The sequence below is a fragment of the Lolium rigidum genome, chromosome 1 (genome assembly GCF_022539505.1).
Source record: "Lolium rigidum isolate FL_2022 chromosome 1, APGP_CSIRO_Lrig_0.1, whole genome shotgun sequence".
Classification (NCBI taxonomy): domain Eukaryota; kingdom Viridiplantae; phylum Streptophyta; class Magnoliopsida; order Poales; family Poaceae; genus Lolium; species Lolium rigidum.
Window position 1 is genome coordinate 122,024,346 of NC_061508.1, and position 17,874 is coordinate 122,042,219.

The 17,874-nt window shown below is 47.1% G+C and overlaps 3 protein-coding genes across 3 annotated transcripts; all 3 read right to left on the bottom strand.

Moving 5' to 3' along the window:
• Positions 1-8,161: 8,161 nt before the first annotated feature.
• Positions 8,162-9,745, bottom strand: LOC124651141. Its single transcript, XM_047190278.1, has 3 exons — positions 9,721-9,745; positions 8,669-8,966; positions 8,162-8,552 (listed from the first exon to the last, which is right to left on the bottom strand). The coding sequence occupies exons 1-3, from the start codon at positions 9,743-9,745 to the stop codon at positions 8,162-8,164; spliced, it is 714 nt and encodes a 237-aa protein (XP_047046234.1).
• A 342-nt stretch (positions 9,746-10,087) lies between these two features.
• LOC124667277 (RNA-binding protein CP33, chloroplastic-like) lies at positions 10,088-13,373 on the bottom strand. The gene is made up of 5 exons (XM_047204614.1): positions 13,007-13,373; positions 11,831-11,929; positions 11,416-11,697; positions 10,897-11,089; positions 10,088-10,412 (listed from the first exon to the last, which is right to left on the bottom strand). Exons 1-4 carry the CDS (start codon positions 13,337-13,339, stop codon positions 10,970-10,972), a joined length of 834 nt encoding a protein of 277 aa, XP_047060570.1. The 5' UTR covers positions 13,340-13,373; the 3' UTR covers positions 10,088-10,412; positions 10,897-10,969.
• Positions 13,374-14,399: 1,026 nt separating this feature from the next.
• LOC124651153 lies at positions 14,400-17,005 on the bottom strand. Its single transcript, XM_047190288.1, has 6 exons — positions 16,947-17,005; positions 16,771-16,845; positions 16,573-16,671; positions 16,421-16,491; positions 15,566-15,759; positions 14,400-14,847 (listed from the first exon to the last, which is right to left on the bottom strand). The coding sequence occupies exons 1-6, from the start codon at positions 17,003-17,005 to the stop codon at positions 14,770-14,772; spliced, it is 576 nt and encodes a 191-aa protein (XP_047046244.1). The 3' UTR covers positions 14,400-14,769.
• Between the last annotated feature and the right edge of the window lie 869 nt (positions 17,006-17,874).

Consider the following 17,874-nt stretch of genomic DNA (forward strand, 5'->3'; position numbering starts at 1 on the left):
CTGCGGTATGTTCGGGGTACACTGGAGTTTGGCCTCCAGCCCCACGCCTCCTCGTCGACCGCCCTTGTAGCCTACTCCGACGCCGACTGGGCCGGCTGTCCGGACTCGCGCCGCTCCACCTCAGGTTACTGTGTCTACTTCGGTGATAGTCTCATCTCTTGGTCCTCCAAGCGACAGACCACCGTGTCCCGTTCCTCTGCAGAGGCTGAGTACCGCGCCGTCGCCCACGCCGTCGCCGAGTGCTGTTGGCTCCGCCGATTGCTCCAGGAACTTCATCGCCCCCTGAGCTCTGCCACGGTTGTCTACTGTGACAACGTCTCCGCCATCTACATGTTCTCGAATCCGGTGCAACATAAACGTACCAAGCACATCGAGATAGACATCCACTTCGTCCGCGAGAAGGTGTCCTTGGGAGAGGTCCGTGTTACGCATGTTCCGTCCTCCCACCCGGTTCGCGGATGTCATGACGAAGGGATTACCGAGTCAGCTCTTCCTCGACTTTCGGTCCGAGTCTCAACGTCCGAGAACCTCCCGCTGGGACTGCGGGGGGGGGGGTGTGTGTTAGATTGCACATATTGTATTTACAGTAGAACTGTATTGTAATTGTAACCTAACCCTAGACCTCTGGCCTATTATATAAACACCGGAACCCCACGTCATTATATGTGCGAGGCTTCCCCCAAAATCCTTCTACACTAGGCAAACTAATTCTTCGTCTGCCCACTTTGCGATATTACATTAGAATCTAGCCCTCCGGTCGGCGCCGTTGAGAACGGCGTCCAATGAGTTCGGCGCCAACCCTGGTTTGGCTCCATGTAGCTTGCCGCCAACCCTATTTTAACGCCACACATTCTTCGAGCCGAGCTGCACAACTTTGACGCCGGTCTCGATAGTGCCGATCCCGAGAACGAGATTCTAAAATATCTTTGCCGCGAGGTATTGTGATGTATAAGGGCTTGCAACAATGAATAAGGAATCGATCAGAAGTTCGCGCCCATTGAGGATTAATTTTCCTAAACGGTTAGTTTTGTCAAGAAAGAAAAGGCATATTTGCAGCTGGTAACTTTATGCGGTCGTCGGAGCAGGTAGGGTTCCGGGAACCTGGTCACGGGGCAAGCGCGTTGCGATATTTCTCCTCGTTTTCATGCAGATGCATGGCACTATGGTGGTGGTGGGTGCGGGTCGTGGTCAATGATCGTTATCGAGAAGCACACATGCATTCCTGGACATGAAGATAGGCTGATAGCAATTGTTTTATACACGCCGGCCACCAATTTTGGATAATCATACACTGTACATGCCTTATCTTATTTAACCATTTTGCGGTCCAATACTTCTAGACGACAAGCAGCAAGCAGGCTGCGTTTGTAACAGAAAGCACCCTACACACGGAAGGTCAATAGATAGATTAAACAATGGCGCATCAAGGAGGAGTTGCTAGGGAGTTTCATGAGCGAACAGCCAAAGTTCTAATTAAGAGAGCATGAAGTTCGGCAGAGTACATATCTTCTCTTGCAAGTTGGAACCATGTAATTTTTTTCTCGCCACCAAGTGTGGTATAAGAGAATACTGGCCGGTGTTATCCGAAAATTTTATAGTTTACACAAATTTTGGATAGATTTTAAATTTTGTCTGAAAGGTCTCGAATGGTATTTGAATGGTATTTGAATGGTATTACCGGTACTTCTAGTAAGTAGTAACGGGTAATACCGGCGGCCATCGGTATTTTTTTGGGAACGAAAAAAACCTTGGTTGGAACTTATGGCCCCAATAATGTCAGGCACCTGGCCACATGAGTACAAACGGAAGAAATGGACCCGATAAAAATAAGAATACATGAATACAAGGCTACATTATTTTTCGTTAATTTATTGCAAGTTAAATCAGATAATTAATTCTCACCCGTTCATGAATAAAAGGCTACATTGTTTTTTGTGTCAAACTTTCATTAGTGATTTAGTCAACTAAATATAAGTTATATGTCATTTGAAATATACCAGTGAAAAGTTCGTTAAAATGTGCATTTGATGATATAGTTTTGATTGACATGCAAATCATATTTAATTGATCAAATTATTAGTTAAAGTTTGTCTCAAAAAATAAAGTGACCTTGCATTTAAGAATGGAGGGAGTATGAAACGAGTGGAATACATTCCAAAATTCTAGCGACTTTGACCACAATAAAAATAAGCTGGCGCATGCCTTCATTGCTAAGTCAAAGGATATTGCTGTTCTCCGCATACGCAACAATGCTTGCAAATCTGTCAGTTTCTCTATAAAGATATATTAAGTACGGTGCTAGATTTCCCCTGTTCTAAGAAATCTTTTTCTTAGTCTTATAGATTTGCATTGACCTAATAATTCCCTCTGCTCTTGTAATCGCTCGGCCTGGTCTTGGGCGAAGCGCATGTACGTGAGACTTCTTTTTTCCCCACCTAATCATTGACCGAAAGGAAGAAGCCGCCTTCCCCCGGCTGCGTCATTGCCGGTGGGTGTGCGGATAACCGTGCCAAACCCGCACCTGCTACTGTGTACTGTTGAGCTGACCAGGTCAGGTTCCAATCGATCTCCGCGATCAGGATCCGGATAACAGTTTTTTAAGGGTACATGCACTCGTATGGTTGCAAGTTGCCGTGAGACAGGGCAATGGAACCTGTACCATACTAAAATTTAAAACAAAGTTTGATATTTTGGTGTCTGGTAAAGATGAAATATTCTTTCAGAAGGTGATGTTTTCATCGATAGCGAAACGTATGTAGTAACTTTATCAATCGTCCTGCGGAGGAGGTATGTGGGTAGCACATACCGTCCCCCCGTTATCGATCGTCCTGCGGTGCCCATCCGGGCCGGCGGTGCCTCCTCCAGGCTCTAGGTGATGCGGAGCGGAGGAATCACGCGCCCGTGCGGTTGAATCGGCGCGGGAGATGCCGCCAATCGCAGCCGCTAGCTGAGCGATCTCGGAGCTGAGGGTAGTGCGGACCCCATCAAGCTCCTCACCGAGATGGGCCTTGAAGCCCGCCAGATCTGAGGAGAGCGTGGCCATACCAGCGTCGACAGTCTTGAGCTGGGCACGGGTGTCAACGACGAAGGGTTGGAACGCATCGAGAACCTCCTTCTTGTAGTGGACGAAGCGGCGCTCGTACTCCTCGGCGGTGTCGGCCTTCCAGAGCTCATAGAGAGCCCGCGACTCCGGCGAGATCTCATCCATCACCTCCGATCGGCGGCGAATGGAGAAACGAGTGGCGTGGGTATGAGTGGGAAACTCCAGATCTAGGACTGGGGAAAAAAAATTCTAACCTGGCTCTCAATACCAATTGTGAGCTACAACTACTCTCTCCTCTCTAGATCCACGGCAGGAACAAGGAATCACAGGAATTTAGCTCAGTTGCTCGATAATTACCACCCAACCTCCCCCGAGCAAATCCTCCGGCACCACCGGTTAACATATCAAATACAACGCATAAGTTCTTCTCTTACCCACGCAACACTCTAATAGGAGAGACGATGACGGACCAAGTCCTAGCGGACCCACTCATCTCCAGTGTAGCGAGTCGTGGGCCGCCCTTCTCTTCTGGGCCGTCTTCCGCTTGGCCTTGGTGTGCTTCCTTGGTTGCTATCAGCCTCGAGCCCTCGACGCCGGCCAGTCCTATACACCGACCAGGTCGGTGCCGATGCGGTTGCCGCACACCCTGGTCGGGTATTGGGCCTGGCCCATTTAGTGTTTTTCGTTTTCGTTTTCGTTTTCGTTTTTTTTCTTTTTCTGTTTTCTGTTTTATTTTCTTTTCTTTCTGTTTATTTTTTTTGTTTAAATTGAAAAAGTCTATATACGAAAAATATCTAAATTTGAAAAACGTTCAAATTTGAGAATTACTAAAATTCAAAAATTGTTTAAATATGAAAACTGTTCAAATTCAAAAATTGTTCAAATATGAAAATCGTTCATATTTGAAATTTTGTTCAAATATGAAATTTGTTCAAATTCGAAAATTGTTCTAATATAAAAATCGTTCAAATTCGAAAATTGTTCAAATATAAAATTTGTTCAAATTCAGAAATATTCAAATTTGGAAATTGTTCATAGAAAAAAATAAATTTTTGTTCAAATTAAAAAAAATTCAAATCTGAAAAACGTTCAGATTTTTAAAAAGTGATTTCTTCTTAATTTGAAAAATATTAAATTTGAGAAATGTTTAGATTTAAAAAAAGATTTCTTTTAAAAAAGAAAACAAACAGCAGAAAACAAAAAGAAACGAAAAAAAAAACGGCTTACCTGTTGTTGGGCTGCGGCCCAGTTGGTAACGTGGGGCGCGCGGGGTGTGCGGTAACCCGATCGGCACCGACCAGCTCGGTGGGTAGCACCTCCCCTCGACGCCTACCTGGTCGCTGACACTGTGCATGAAAAGAGGTCGCGCGTATAGGCAAATTTCTTATTAAGCAGGCCGCGCTGGCCTGCTGCCAGGCCCTGTTCGGATGAAACAACAAACTGAAAGTATTGGGCTGGACTTGAGAAAGAACCAAAGCGGTGTGCAACTCCATTGTCACCCATTTTCTTTCTTTGTTATCCCAATCCTAAACTTGGGCCTCTCTTCCTTGATTGCTTATACAAAACAAAAAGAAAGTAGTAATATACCTGGATTTGGTGCACACACGTAGGCTTGCCCGAGTTCTTTTTTATGCTCGAAAAAAAATACTATGTCAAAGTTTCAAAAAATTTAAAATAATTCACGCATGTACATTTTCAAGGCAAAATACGACCTTATGTGGCCTACACCAAAAAAGAGGAAATGATTTTTTTCTTCTTTGAATAGTAAAAATCCAATCATTATAGTGCTACTTGGACATTTTGTTGCTTCGGTGTAGGTGTTATACAATATTTTTTCTTGAAAATTTGCCCAAGTAAGTATCAACATATTATGTGCATGCAAAAAAATTATTTCCGTTTTTTAAACTTTGAAATAGCTTTTTTATTTTATTTTTGAAAATCAGGTCCACCTAGACCCGGGTCCCTCTAGCTATTTTCGCACAGTCTTAACTAAGGATGAAACAAGGCAAACCTTAATTTACCTTGTTTCTATTAAAAAGGATGTAAAATAGTGGTGTAATGTAATTTACCTTATCTCCACTACCACTCAAACTCATGTACAGCTCCCTCTATTCCATATTACTCTGCATATAAGGTTTGGTCAAAGTCAAGTTGTATCATGTTTGACCAAGTATATATATATATATATATATGATAAAATACTAACGTATATGATATCAAATGTGTGTAATATGAAAGTATACTTTATTGCGATTCTAAAAATATTGATTTAATACTATATATATAGTTTTTTTCTATATACGTAGACATACTTTGCAACATTTGACTTTAAGCTTATATGTCGTGTAATATGAAACAAATGAAGTATGACTTGTAAACCTTCTCGTTAATCAATACAAAATGGTGCTGCCAATTTTCGTCAAAAGAAAAAGGAATAGTACAAATTTAGAAAATATAAACATAGGAAAAATAAGTGCGCAAAAAATTGAAGGCTCTTACTAGGGCACGAGGAAAACTAAGTACAATTACTTTGGTCCTTAAACAATCGTTTATTTTTTCCATTAATGTTCATAACATTTTTTGATTTCCTTCAAGTTTATGTTTTTAGGATACTTTAGATCTTTCTCCATTTTCCTAATTTAATATATATTTAGTTCTATCAGATTTCAAATTCTTCTTGGCATACTTGGTTACTTTTGGTCGGAGATCGGATGCGTGCATAAAAGCTTCAAATACTTTTTCACTATTAAAGGGAGTTTGCTGTATTCGGTGTCGCGTTTGTAAAATGTCAGTGGGCTCCTTATTATTTATACAAAGAAAAAACCACTAGATAATGTTTGTATGATGGTTTCATTCTGAATAAATGGGGAGCATGAGCTCTCTATCCAGAAACAAAATACTTCCTATGATTCATAGTACTTGTTTAGATATATATACAACTCAACGACAAGTATTATGTATCAGATGGAGCAACAGATAAGCTTAGAGCATCTCCAGTCGCGTCCCCTAAACCGTCCCCCAAATCGCGCCGGATCGAGCGTTTGGGGGACGTGTTTTGTTCGTGCCGCGTTTGGGGGACGTCGCTCCCCAGCCGCGTCCCCCAAACGCCGCCCCCAATCAGAAATTCAAATAGATGCATTCAAAAGAGATCGTTCCCGCCGATTCGTCGCGATCGGAGTAGCGGCGATCGATCAAAGTACTCGGGCGCGCGATCATATTACGGACCGGTGGTGCATGCAAATTAGAAGAAGGGGAAGGGGTTGGTCGACGGCGTCGTGTCCTGAGTCGACGCAGGCCCGTCGAGCACGACAACCTCGTCGCGATCTGCCTGTTCCTGTGCATGGTGCGTCTGCTCCGTCGCCGACGCGGAGGCCGACGCAGGTGTAGAAGTAGAAGACGCCTTCTTCTTCTTCTTCTTCTTCTTCTTCTTCTTCTTCTTCTTCTTCTTCTTCTTCTTCTTCTTCTTCTTCTTCTTCTTCGTCCTCACGCCGTCCGCGTCTACCTCCACGAGATCATCGTCACCGGCACCCTCGTCGTCCTCTTCCTCGCCGCCCTCTTCGTCCTCATCGTCGTCCTCCTCGTCGTCCTCCACCCCGTCCTCTTCCTCGTCGTCCTCCTCCTCAACCCCGTCGTCCTCCTCGAGCACCGGCGCCGTCGTATTCGAGCGGACCCCTGCGGCCGGTGAAAGGGCCGCCGTCCGGACCGGGTCCCGGCTCGCGCTGCTCATACGCCGGGGAGTAGAGGTTGTTGGGGTTGAAGCCGCCGTGCGGCGGCGCATCCCGGTAGTGCGGCGACAAGTTAGGCGTCACGCACCCGGGAGTGCGGAGGGGCCGTCGTTGTAGAAGGCGGATGACGACGGAGAGAAGACTCCCGAACGTACACCGGCACGTTCGTACTATATGGGCTCGCGTTGGTGGCGGCGATACACCCGGCCATTATGTGCCGGGCGCGGCGCGCCGCCGAGCCTTCTTCTCCGGCTCCGCCGCCCTCCGTCCTTTCCGCTCCGCCGTCGATAGCTTCGGCGCGAGGCAATCTTGCTGCCATTGATCTTCGGTCATTCCTTCGAGGCTTCTTCTTCGCAGCCGGCGCCTTCCGCGGCTTCGCGAACGGCTCTTTCGCCCCTATCGTCGCATTGCCCGGCGGCTTCTTGGCCGCTTTCTTCGCCATCTTTTTGGGGGTCGTCGGCGGCGCCATGGAATGGGGAGAGGGTAGCGGCGGCGGGTGGACGGCGGGAGGGAGAAAGAAATCGGCGGGATAGGAGATATGAATCGGCGGGGGGATATGTTTTGGGAGGCCTGTGCGCGGCGGTATAGGCGCGATTTGGCGGGAGCGGCGGGATTTGGCGGGAGTGTGAGACGAATTTTCCCCGTGCCGGCCGACGGGTCGGCCCCGCGTCGGTTGGCCTCGCGTTTCGTTGTGTCCGGCGTCCCCGGAGCGTCCCCGTGGGACGGGGACGGGCTCGGGCGCCGGACACCGTATCGGGCCGCGCCGGACAAAAATGGGCTTTGGGGGACGCGGCTGGAACTCTTTTTTTGTCCGGCTCGCCCCAAATCCCTTTGGGGGACGGTTTGGGGGACGCGACTGGAGATGCTCTTACGAACTGAACAAGATCCGAAGGCATTCCAGTTATCCACACCAGCTTTATTTAAAATTTTGAACAGCGTTATCCGCACCAGCTTAGTTGTGCTGACCTAGTACTACAACTCACTGTCATGAATGAATCTCCTGATAACGTGCAGGGACGGACACCGAAACTTGAGGTCCAATCTCCCAATCCTCAACGCTTCCCTCTCTCCCATTTGTCATACTTCCCCTGTTCCAATTAGCTAAATATTTTGTGTGAACAGATGCAGTACTTCTTCCGTTCCGTCAAAATCAAATTTTAACAAAGCTAACACACTTCGGGACGGAGGGAGCTAAAACACACGCCGACACGCGAGGTTCCAGTGCAATGCAAATGCAAAGCAAGCGTGGAACAGCAGGTGTTAATATTTTCACACGCACTGTAAACTCAGTGCTGGAGCACACGGTGGATCGTCCGGTCCGGTGGAAAGATTAGGCATTCAGACGAGGAACTTACTTACAAAAATCTAATCAGAGGACAGTTAATTATGAACTTCAGAGCAGGAGGTTGCCGAGCGCGAGCCCTACGCCGGCGATGCCGACGCAGACCGCGAGCGCGACCCACCACGCGGCGTTCACCCCCACCGCGCCGCCGTCCTCGCCCTCGCCCGGGTCCGCGCCGCCGGGTGCGGCCCCTCGTCCCGCCCTGAGCACGGAGTTCTCGGCCTCGAGCATCATGACCCAGCGGCGGTGCGCGGAGAGCGCCGCCGAGTCGCGCAGGAGCAGCGCGGCCAGGCCGCCGTTGCTGGCGCCCGCCGCCGCCAGCTTCTCCTCCGCCTCCCGCGCCCGCGACTGCGACAGCCGCAGCGCCCGCAGCAGGCTGTCGTTGCCCCCGCCGCCGGCGTCGCCCTTGTGGTGCTTGTCCGCGCCCGCCGCGCTCTCCAGCCTGCCCTCGCCGCACCAAGAAGAGAAAGCACGGCGTGCGTGTCAGCAATGCGCTGTTCGCCGCGGCGTACGCATGAGAGGGGGAAACTGAAGGGAAACGCGGGGGTGGGTTATTACCTCTGCAGGGTGGGCAAGGGGCCGAAGAGCTTGGCCGGAGGCGGCAGGTCGCAGTTCTGGAGCAGATCGGCGGACAGCGGCCGCCCCCGCCGCCGCTTCTGGTGGTGGTCGGCGGCGCCTGGCCCCGGCGCGGCCATCAGCAGCATCCCCCGCCCGTGCGCGTGCTGCCGCTCCAGGCCGCCGCCGCCGGGCGCGCCTCTCTTCGCCGATCCTCCCACGGCGCGCTGCTCCCCCAAAGTGAAAGCGCGGGTGTTTGGTGGGGCGCGGGGGGTTGGTGCGGGGATGGGTTGCTTGAAGGCTTGAACCAACCGTAGGCGCAAAGAATCGGGGAGGCTTCCGCGGGGAAGAAACCGCGCGTTGGTTGCCGCCGCGCGGAGGAACGGACGAGGTCGTGGTGGCTCGCAGTGGCGTGTCACTGCGCGCTCTGCCCAAGTGAGCGAGTGAGCGTGCTTTCGGGATTCGGCCCCACACCATTTGAGTGCAAAAGACGAGGCAGCGCAGCCACTGGCGTCGGTTCCGGAATCCCGATGTTCTTCTGCATCTTTGCGTCCGCGTCCAGCCAAGTATCGTGCTTTGCTTTCCAAGGATGGACACGGCAACATAAACTATCCGACGAGTGCGCGACGCACAGGCGAGTACGGTGCCAACTTGCTATTGACAACACTGCTCTATCCCTAATTCTCTATCAACAACAAAAGGGGTTACTATTGACAAACGACAAGTGCGCGCGACGGAGGAATCCCTACTCCCCGGGACAGTAAACAAGCGATTACCCGGGTGACTTTGCTCGAGACGTATCCGTCCCGTGCACGCTTCAGCACGCGTTTAGTAGGCTACCATTTCTTTCCGTCTGTCATGCGTTTCGTCGCTCGACGTTGGATGCCGCGAGACGTGACTGCTGAGTGCTGAATAAGAGCGCGATGCGTGTCTAGCAACAGATATGCTTCCAACAAACGAAAGGGTTCTTTCTGGTCAAAAGAAAAGAAAAGAAAGCAAACTGGGGCCAGGGGGTTCATCTATCATTAGATTTTGTGTCGGGTTAACCTGACTACCTGCATCCAGGGTCCGCATCACCATTACGATCAGCACAGTTGCAGATTCCTAAGAACAATTACTCCTGATTTGCCAACTAGAACTGACAGATGTGGATGCAAGACCACACAGTTTTATCATCCTTAAAGAAAGAAAGAAAGAAGCAGATGCCAGTGATCTTTCTCAAAAATAAAACGAGAATAATACAGTACTAGCTACATATTACTACATTCAGTGTTCTCAGAGCATGTTTGTTTATCTAGGAGGCTCACAAGTCAACAGGCATGTTCAAGTTGCACCAACTACCTTATCATCTGCCTAGTGGTGCAATTTGGAAGTGCACATGTCATTAACTTAGCGGGCGATAATTGAATTGATTGAAAAATTGTAGCAAGTGCTCAATTTTACCAGTTAAAGAACAGCCAAAATGTGTTACAGCCTTACATACAGGTCTACATATATTTTCACTGCAAAAGGACAATGCATATATCGAATCCGTCAGCGGGTTGCGCTCAAAATCATTAATGCTCCTTAATTATATTCTACAATTAATTAACTCCGATGTCGACACCTCACAGACTCTCCGTACTCCTAGCATCAAACTAACCTCCAAACGTCATCCAGATCAAGTACCGGAGAACTTACAAAAACGCAAGTATATCAAGACTCGAGAGTTGCTGAACGAGTGAAATCAACCAGGAGCTTGCCAACCCTGCCAAGGACGAAATGTCAATACGAGCAGGAGGCATAAACAACCATGATTAAGATAGTGCTGCCCTAACCCACTTGCATCACTGGATCATATAAACAATTATAAAAACTGTAGCTGCATGAGTACCTAGTACCTCTAATCTAATAGTCAAAATGATGCAAGCATTTGCTAAGGTGCAAAGCTCAACAAGTCAGAAGGAGCAGTACATACAAAAATAATGAAACAAAGGCCGTTTCCTTGCAGTACGAACATTTGTTTGGCAGCGGGAGCAGTATGGCAGTACCATAAGCCATATTTCTCATTATTGCAGAAATTATAGTGTTTAAAACTAAAATTAAAGGACATGTTATATTAGTATTGGCAAATAGAAGAAAGGGTGTCATTTAATTTGTCACAATATATATATATATATATAGTTTCCTGCTTTGGTAATGGAATGTGTGCGAAAATAAAAAATGATAAAGGATTGAGATAGAGTTATTACTGAAAAGGAGTATTATCGTCCTGTAGATGAACTCATTAAACTTCTTTCTTTGTTTCTTCAGTACAATCCATTCTTAGCTATCACTCTCCTCAGATGATTCTACCTCCAACTTCTCTTCCTCTGAAGCAGAAGCTTTGCTCTTTTTGGCGGTGTCTTCTTTGAACATCACATTGATGGCTCGTCCCATCAGTTCCTACAGTTGGATCAAATAGGTCAGATTTAACACAAAAAACAGATGGCCATGTGGCCTGGTGGTGGTAGTGAAGTTGTTTGTTTACACCCACTCAGTTTTAATTCTCAAGATTGATATGATATAGCACATTTTGATGGAGTACAAACGCGTGTGAGCGTCAGTGGGGCAATGTGAGCCCCGCATCAAGTGCACAGATAGGGCCTTCAATAACAGAACATGCAGGTGTGTGCCTGTGTTGTGTGTGAGCATTTCCATGCAATCAAATTTGAAAAGAAAACAAATAACATCCTTATAATGTTGTACATACAGCATTTCAGGATATTTACCTGGCCATTAAAGGTAGCAATAGCAGCCTCTGCCTCCTCTTTCGAGGAAAAGGAAACAAATGCATAACCAGCAGATCGCCTTGGCGTGGTTGTATGGAAGATAACTTCAACTGATTGGACACCTGGAGTTGAGGCAAATAACTCCCGCAGATGACGGGATCTCACTCTCCACATTAAATTTCCCACAAATACAACATTTTTTTCCACGGGAGCTGACGGCACAATAGGTTGCTTCTTTTTAGGTTTTGCAAAGTCCACCTTAATTGTTCTGTCGTTTAAAGTCTACAAAACAAATTGGTACACCAGGAGATAAATCATGGTCAGTAGCTAGGTATTTCTAGGAAAAGAACAATCATGATGAGTTAAGCAGGTCATGTCTAGAGAGACATTCTTCCAGTAACAAGCTTGCACTTACAGACAAATTGAGATTGTTGAGTGCTGAGATAGCCTCCTCTTCGGAACCCATGGTTATAAATGCCAATCCTCTGTTCTTTTTGGAGCTGTACATTGAAAGCTACAAAATCACCAATAAAAGCAATCACTAACAAAGTTCCAATCGTACCTTTTTTCATGAATAATTAATCAAAAAATAAATCCCTTTTGAAATATATTGTATGGCAAACTCCTCTACATTTCCCAATGTGAAACATGGAATAATAATAAGTATGTATACCAGTTTGTATCAAGTTTATCCAATGCTAAATATGAATCGTATCTAAATATAGACACATCCGCATAATTTGGTCAAGGGAAGAATACCAAAATTGGATGTCATGCAGATGAAGGATGCAAAGTCTTGCCTATGGATGGGGTATAGAATTAGAGATACGGCTTCAATCAGCGTTGAAGGAACTGGAATATCAAGAACATGCTTTATGGTCATGCACCAAACTAAAATCATGTAGACCAAATCAAGCTTACTTTAAGATTCAATGTATGTGGTTATACCAACTGTTAAGATTCAATGTCTCGCCTCTTAAGATACTTTCTCTGTTCACTAATAGTATAAGATGTTTTGGCAAACTAAATTAGTATGCCAAAACGGCTTATATTAGGGGACGGAAGGAGTACTATTTCTGATATAATGGGATTGGATATGAGAAATGCTAGACTCCTATATTTGTGCCATGTATTTCCATTTCTAGGTCTAGCAGTAGTAAACAGGGCTCAGTAACTTTAGACCACTACACTGTTTTTGTTCAAATCATTCTCCCCAAGCAGGCTGGCAATGACAATATAGCAGAACCATACCGGCATTCTCCCAAAGCAATAAGTCTCTTTTGAAATGTTAGTCTCCTATGTGTGCACTACATATTTCCTTTTATATGATATACATCAATGGTAAAAATAGATCAGTAACTTTAGACCACTACAGTACTACAGTGTGTTCATGTTCAGTTCATTATCCCCAAAGCAGGTTGGTAATGGCAATACAGCTGAACCATACTGACATACGCTACAAAATAGTAACTACAGATTACTGCCACTTGATATGGTAATTGATCATTCGTATAAATAAACTCATTTTACTGGCAATTTCGAGTGGTTTCTACCCCATTCAAGCGGCTAAGGCAACGGAAACGAAGGTTACCTCCACGTCGACGACGGTGCCTTGCTTCTCGAACAGAGCGCGCATGTCGTCGGGCGTGAAGTCCCAGGGGATGTTCATCGCGATGAGCCGCGTCTTCGGCCCCGTGGGCTGCTCATCCTCTGCCTCCGCCTCTGTTTCCGCCGGCGCCGGGGCGACCGAGGCGCTAGAAGCACAGATAGCGAACGCCGCGCGGTGGCCGGAGGAGCGGGCGGCGGCTGAGAGAGCGAGGGAGACGTGGCCATGGCGAGGAGGAGCGGAGTGCTCGGGAAGGCGGAGCGGCGGCTGGCACGCGGGCAGCGAGGGGAGGAGGAGGCGGACGAGGGGGAGAGCCATTGTTGGGAGGCAAGCAGAACAGAAGGCAACGGCGAAATATCCAAACCGTGGGCTGGGCTCGCTGGGGTTTATCCTCCACCCCCAAAAATATCCCGAGGAAATGGCAAAACGCTCACGGCCGGTGTCTAGCCAAGTGGCCGTCCGGGATGTCAGCTTAGCAGGATTTTGATGCAATTCTAAAATTCTTTGAGCTCCTACATGAAATGAAATCCCTAAATCAGGGATTGGCAGGTTCTCCTTGCGGACGGCGGCGGCGTTGCGACGTCATTCCACTTCTTGGAGGCGTCGTCTTGGGGACTGTAGAGGTGGGGTTCGGCGTCTGGGGTGGCTGTGGCGATTTGCTCTATTCGGCGAAGTCTTCGCCTTGCGTCGACTAGCAGGTGCCTGGCATGTTGCTCTGCCGCCCTTCTGCCCCTGCTTGTTGGTGGTTCGACGTCCTCGAGCCTGGACGAAAGGGGCAAGGGTTTCCCTTTACGGCGGCAGTGGCGATGGGTTGGCGAGCGAGAGTCCATGCCATGGTGGTCTGTTCATCCATGGGGGTGGGCTTTGACCTCTTCCGCCGTTTCCTCTTCGGTTCGTCTTTCTCTTACAACTTCGGTCTGGTGTGGTGGTTGTTCCCATGTTGTTGGTGTTCTCGGTGAAGCTCCCTGGCGTCCCCGGTGGTTGCTCCCTTGGCAGTCTAGCTCTCGTTGTTCCACTGTGTTCTTGAGGGAACTCCTTCGCCTCCCGACGGTTCGGTGCCCTTCGAACCAGTGCGAGGGACAAGGGGTCCCTTTCCGGAGGTGGAGACGACAACGGTTTTGGATCCTGTCTTGTCCGGTGGATGCAAATAACGACATGCTCCGATGACCTCCTCAAGCTCGCCGTCTTCTAGGTGCTAGTCTCGACGCCTAGCTATGGTTTAGGTGTCTCAAGCTGTTTCTTTGTTGATCTGTAATAGCCTTTTCCTTTGAGTTGTTTGTAAGCTCATTTGTACCTGCCGTTGGTGGCTTTATTAATTTAAAGCTACGCTAAGGCCTTATGTTTAAAAAAATCAGGGATGGGCAGCTCAAGAGGTGTATTTTACTGAATCGGCATGCCAACAATGTATTTATTCCATTTCATTCTTTTTTCCAACTTTGGACAGCAGTCTACAAAGTTCTAAATCACAAATTATTTGAGCACCAGGTTCCACATTCCAAATGATTCCAATACCAACTTCTGCACTCCAATGTCCCCAATACTAGTGGTGCACATCACCTTTGAGCACCCAATACACACCATCACCATGCCTTACACCCTTGCAATGATCTTGCTGTAATCCAGAACGACACACATATGTACAAACCCTTAACATGACAGCATACTCATATAGTTATATACAACGGGGAACATTCCCGTCAACATGACCACTGATCATAGCTGGGCAACTGCGCTACCAAAGCATGTTATTATTGGTTGAGTTCCTTTTCAAGCTCCTCGATAACAGGCTCTACTTCAGCATCAATCTTGTCGCTGATGTTGTCGATCTGCAATAGCGAAATACCCATAATAATGAGTTGATAGCTTCATACTTGGCTATCTTTCACACTACTTCCGAGATAATATGAGTATCCAATCGCTCAATGCTTTTCATGAGACGTGAAGGAACGAGACAATGCAAAGGAGCACTAATGGTCTTCTACTAACTTCTCAACTCCGTCAGTTAACTTATATCCCGATGTTGAAGCCTAGTGAACAGAAGGTTACATGTTAAACCTCTATTATAATTATCAAACCTATTTCTAGATGTCTCACAAACTACTTGGGACAATCACCAAACATAAAGTAAAAATTAATGCATTAGTTTAGTGAGCGGAATGGTCAATAGTTCCAAAACTTTGGCATGAGAATGCACTATGCTCTCCAAAAGAACTATGCATATATCTATTCTGAATACTCATGGTTCATATATCTTTCATGGAGATAAGTAACTCAAATCAGTAAATGCTTCAGTAACTAGTTACAAAATTTCTTGTTAAGTGAGAGACTCTTGCAAAATATATAGACCACAAGTTTGGTACAAAAAAATGTAGTGTAACTCACTTATCTTTACCATTACAATTTGATCATACAGCACAGTAACGATGCTAATTAAACCATAGGTAAATGTTCCCGACAAATATTCACTATTTTTTTTTAAAAAAAAATCCAGAATTATATCTAGTATCAAGCCATCGAGAAGAACACAAGAATATGGGAACAAACCTTCTTAGCAAGGGCTTCAACCTTCTCTGCATCCTTATCCACTATGTCAGCAATGTACTCGACCTCCTCTGCTGCTTTCCACAGAGACCCATCCTGAGGAAGTTGGCCAGCCACATTAGCAGCTAGCTTTTCCGTTACCTCGGCTATATGCTCCACAACCTCTACAGCAGTCTCCACGTATCCCACGGCCTCCTCTGAGATAACAACAAGACTTAAACATTTAGATTATCCAGACATGTAGCACACTGATTAGTTTCTAACTACATGGTAGCAACTTATATATGAATTTCACAAAAAAAATACTACCTGGTAGCAATTCATGAACTCCATAACAGTTGCTACTTTTCTTTTTGGCCTAAAGAATTATATTAAGAAACAGGAGACATGTTTACATAGTCTTTACAGCCCACATCAGCAATAAATGGCAGGACAGGCCCCAGACAGAAATTACTAAATCTAGATGCTTGGGCAATCTTAACGAACTCATTAGCCAGACTATTGCACGCTTCTGCTAACAGACTGAATACTACACCCAGTGAGGCGGCTTCTAAGTTTTGCGATATCTTAGAAGAAATGAATGGCTCTACAGCGAGAAGTAGAGCTGCTCACTCTGTTTATCAGCATAGTACCATCAGACTCAAAGATGATTGGAATCCACACTTGTTAATCTAGACTCTTGGGCAATCTTAGCTAACACTTGCTACTCTCTAGCAACTCATGAAATCCACACAAATTATTACTGAATTAATGCACGCATAAACATCACTACGATTGCAGGCGAACAATGCATGAGTTTACATGTGGTTTCAAGATAGATAATAGTCACCATCGAGCTGCACACCAGCACATGTATACCTTCAACATTCCTGACTCTGTTGTAGAATGGTACCACCGTTAAAACCACACCTCCAAGGACCCAGCGCGCCCTACGAGAACCACATAGACCTGGTCACAGTTCATACAAGAACAAGCATCTTATGTACACAACTCAACTCCCTGACTCATACCAGGTAGGAATCGCCGAAGAAGAGTGGAGGCCGCCGCCGACGGCAGCAGCAGCGGCCAAATCCGGCGGGACGATATCAGATTTCCCAAGGAAAACCCATCTACCCAGAATCGCAGCCATATGAACAAATCCACGCGCTAATTTGCTGAGAACAACCCTAGGTACAGCAATTACATGTGGGACAGGCAGAATCACTTACCCCGCGTCGATGTCGCCCAGGTCGCCACCATCCTCCGCAAGCTTAGTTCCGCTTCTGTATCCAAAGCAAAGAAAATATCACAACCAAACTTTCAAATCGCAGCGACCCATCCCCTTCTTGGGGCTCGAATCTAGTTCGGGGAAACAAGGCGAGCCAAGATAGAAGATATCACTTGCCTTGAGCCTTCTTGGGCGTCAGGTACGGGATCGATCGGCTGCATGGTGAGAGTCGCCATGGATTGGATGGAGGCGAGACGAGTGGATTGGAAATTTGGGGAGGGGGGAAACTCGATCAGATTGAGACCGGAAGCTCAGAGTGTTCCGTAGTCTGTATTACTTGTGTGGCCCGTACGCTAAGGTGCCGTGCTTGACTTCCGTCCGATCTGGGCTGTTCAACCCCGATCCGACGGTTCGCGGCAACCAGCGTGAGGAACAGATGTTCGACGGAATGCCTCGCTCGGGACACTCCGGGTCTCGCAGCAAAAGTGCCGCCGCCGTAGACGAGCATCCAGCGCGGTGATCGGAGCCCGTGAAAACACGGTAGTGCGTGATGGGTGGCCGGCTGGCACTGGCGGATCTCTATTGTGCCAAGGTGGTGCACCGGGTTACAGGAAAATTTACTTTTCTTTGTATAGTTACAGATTTTTCTCGAAATAGGTTTTCACCCTGCTATATTAATATAGCAACGAACCGATACAAGATAGATAACCACCGCTGGGGTAAACAACACAATAAAACCCAAAAGAAGCAAAAGAAGAAGAAAAAAGGAAGTAAGGATGATAAAGTCGCATCGACGAAAATGCTGATGATCCGCAACCGCTGCGCCCTATGGAAGATTCCCACCACGGGCTTAGCGCTCCGAAGCGCCGCATACCAAAGCAGCACCTTCAAGAAAGGATACGACGATGACAACGCTGCTGTCCGAACAAGCCTAGGGTTTTCCCCAGTATGCGGAAGGGTAGTGGGAAGGGGAACCCCAAGGCCCCTCAAGAAGTTACAGATTTTCACCATGTATGCACCCTGAAACAAACATTTTTATCTGTCGTGGCACCGTGTGTGCACCATGGTCCGCTCTGCTGTAGCTCCGCCGTTGCCCGATGGCCGC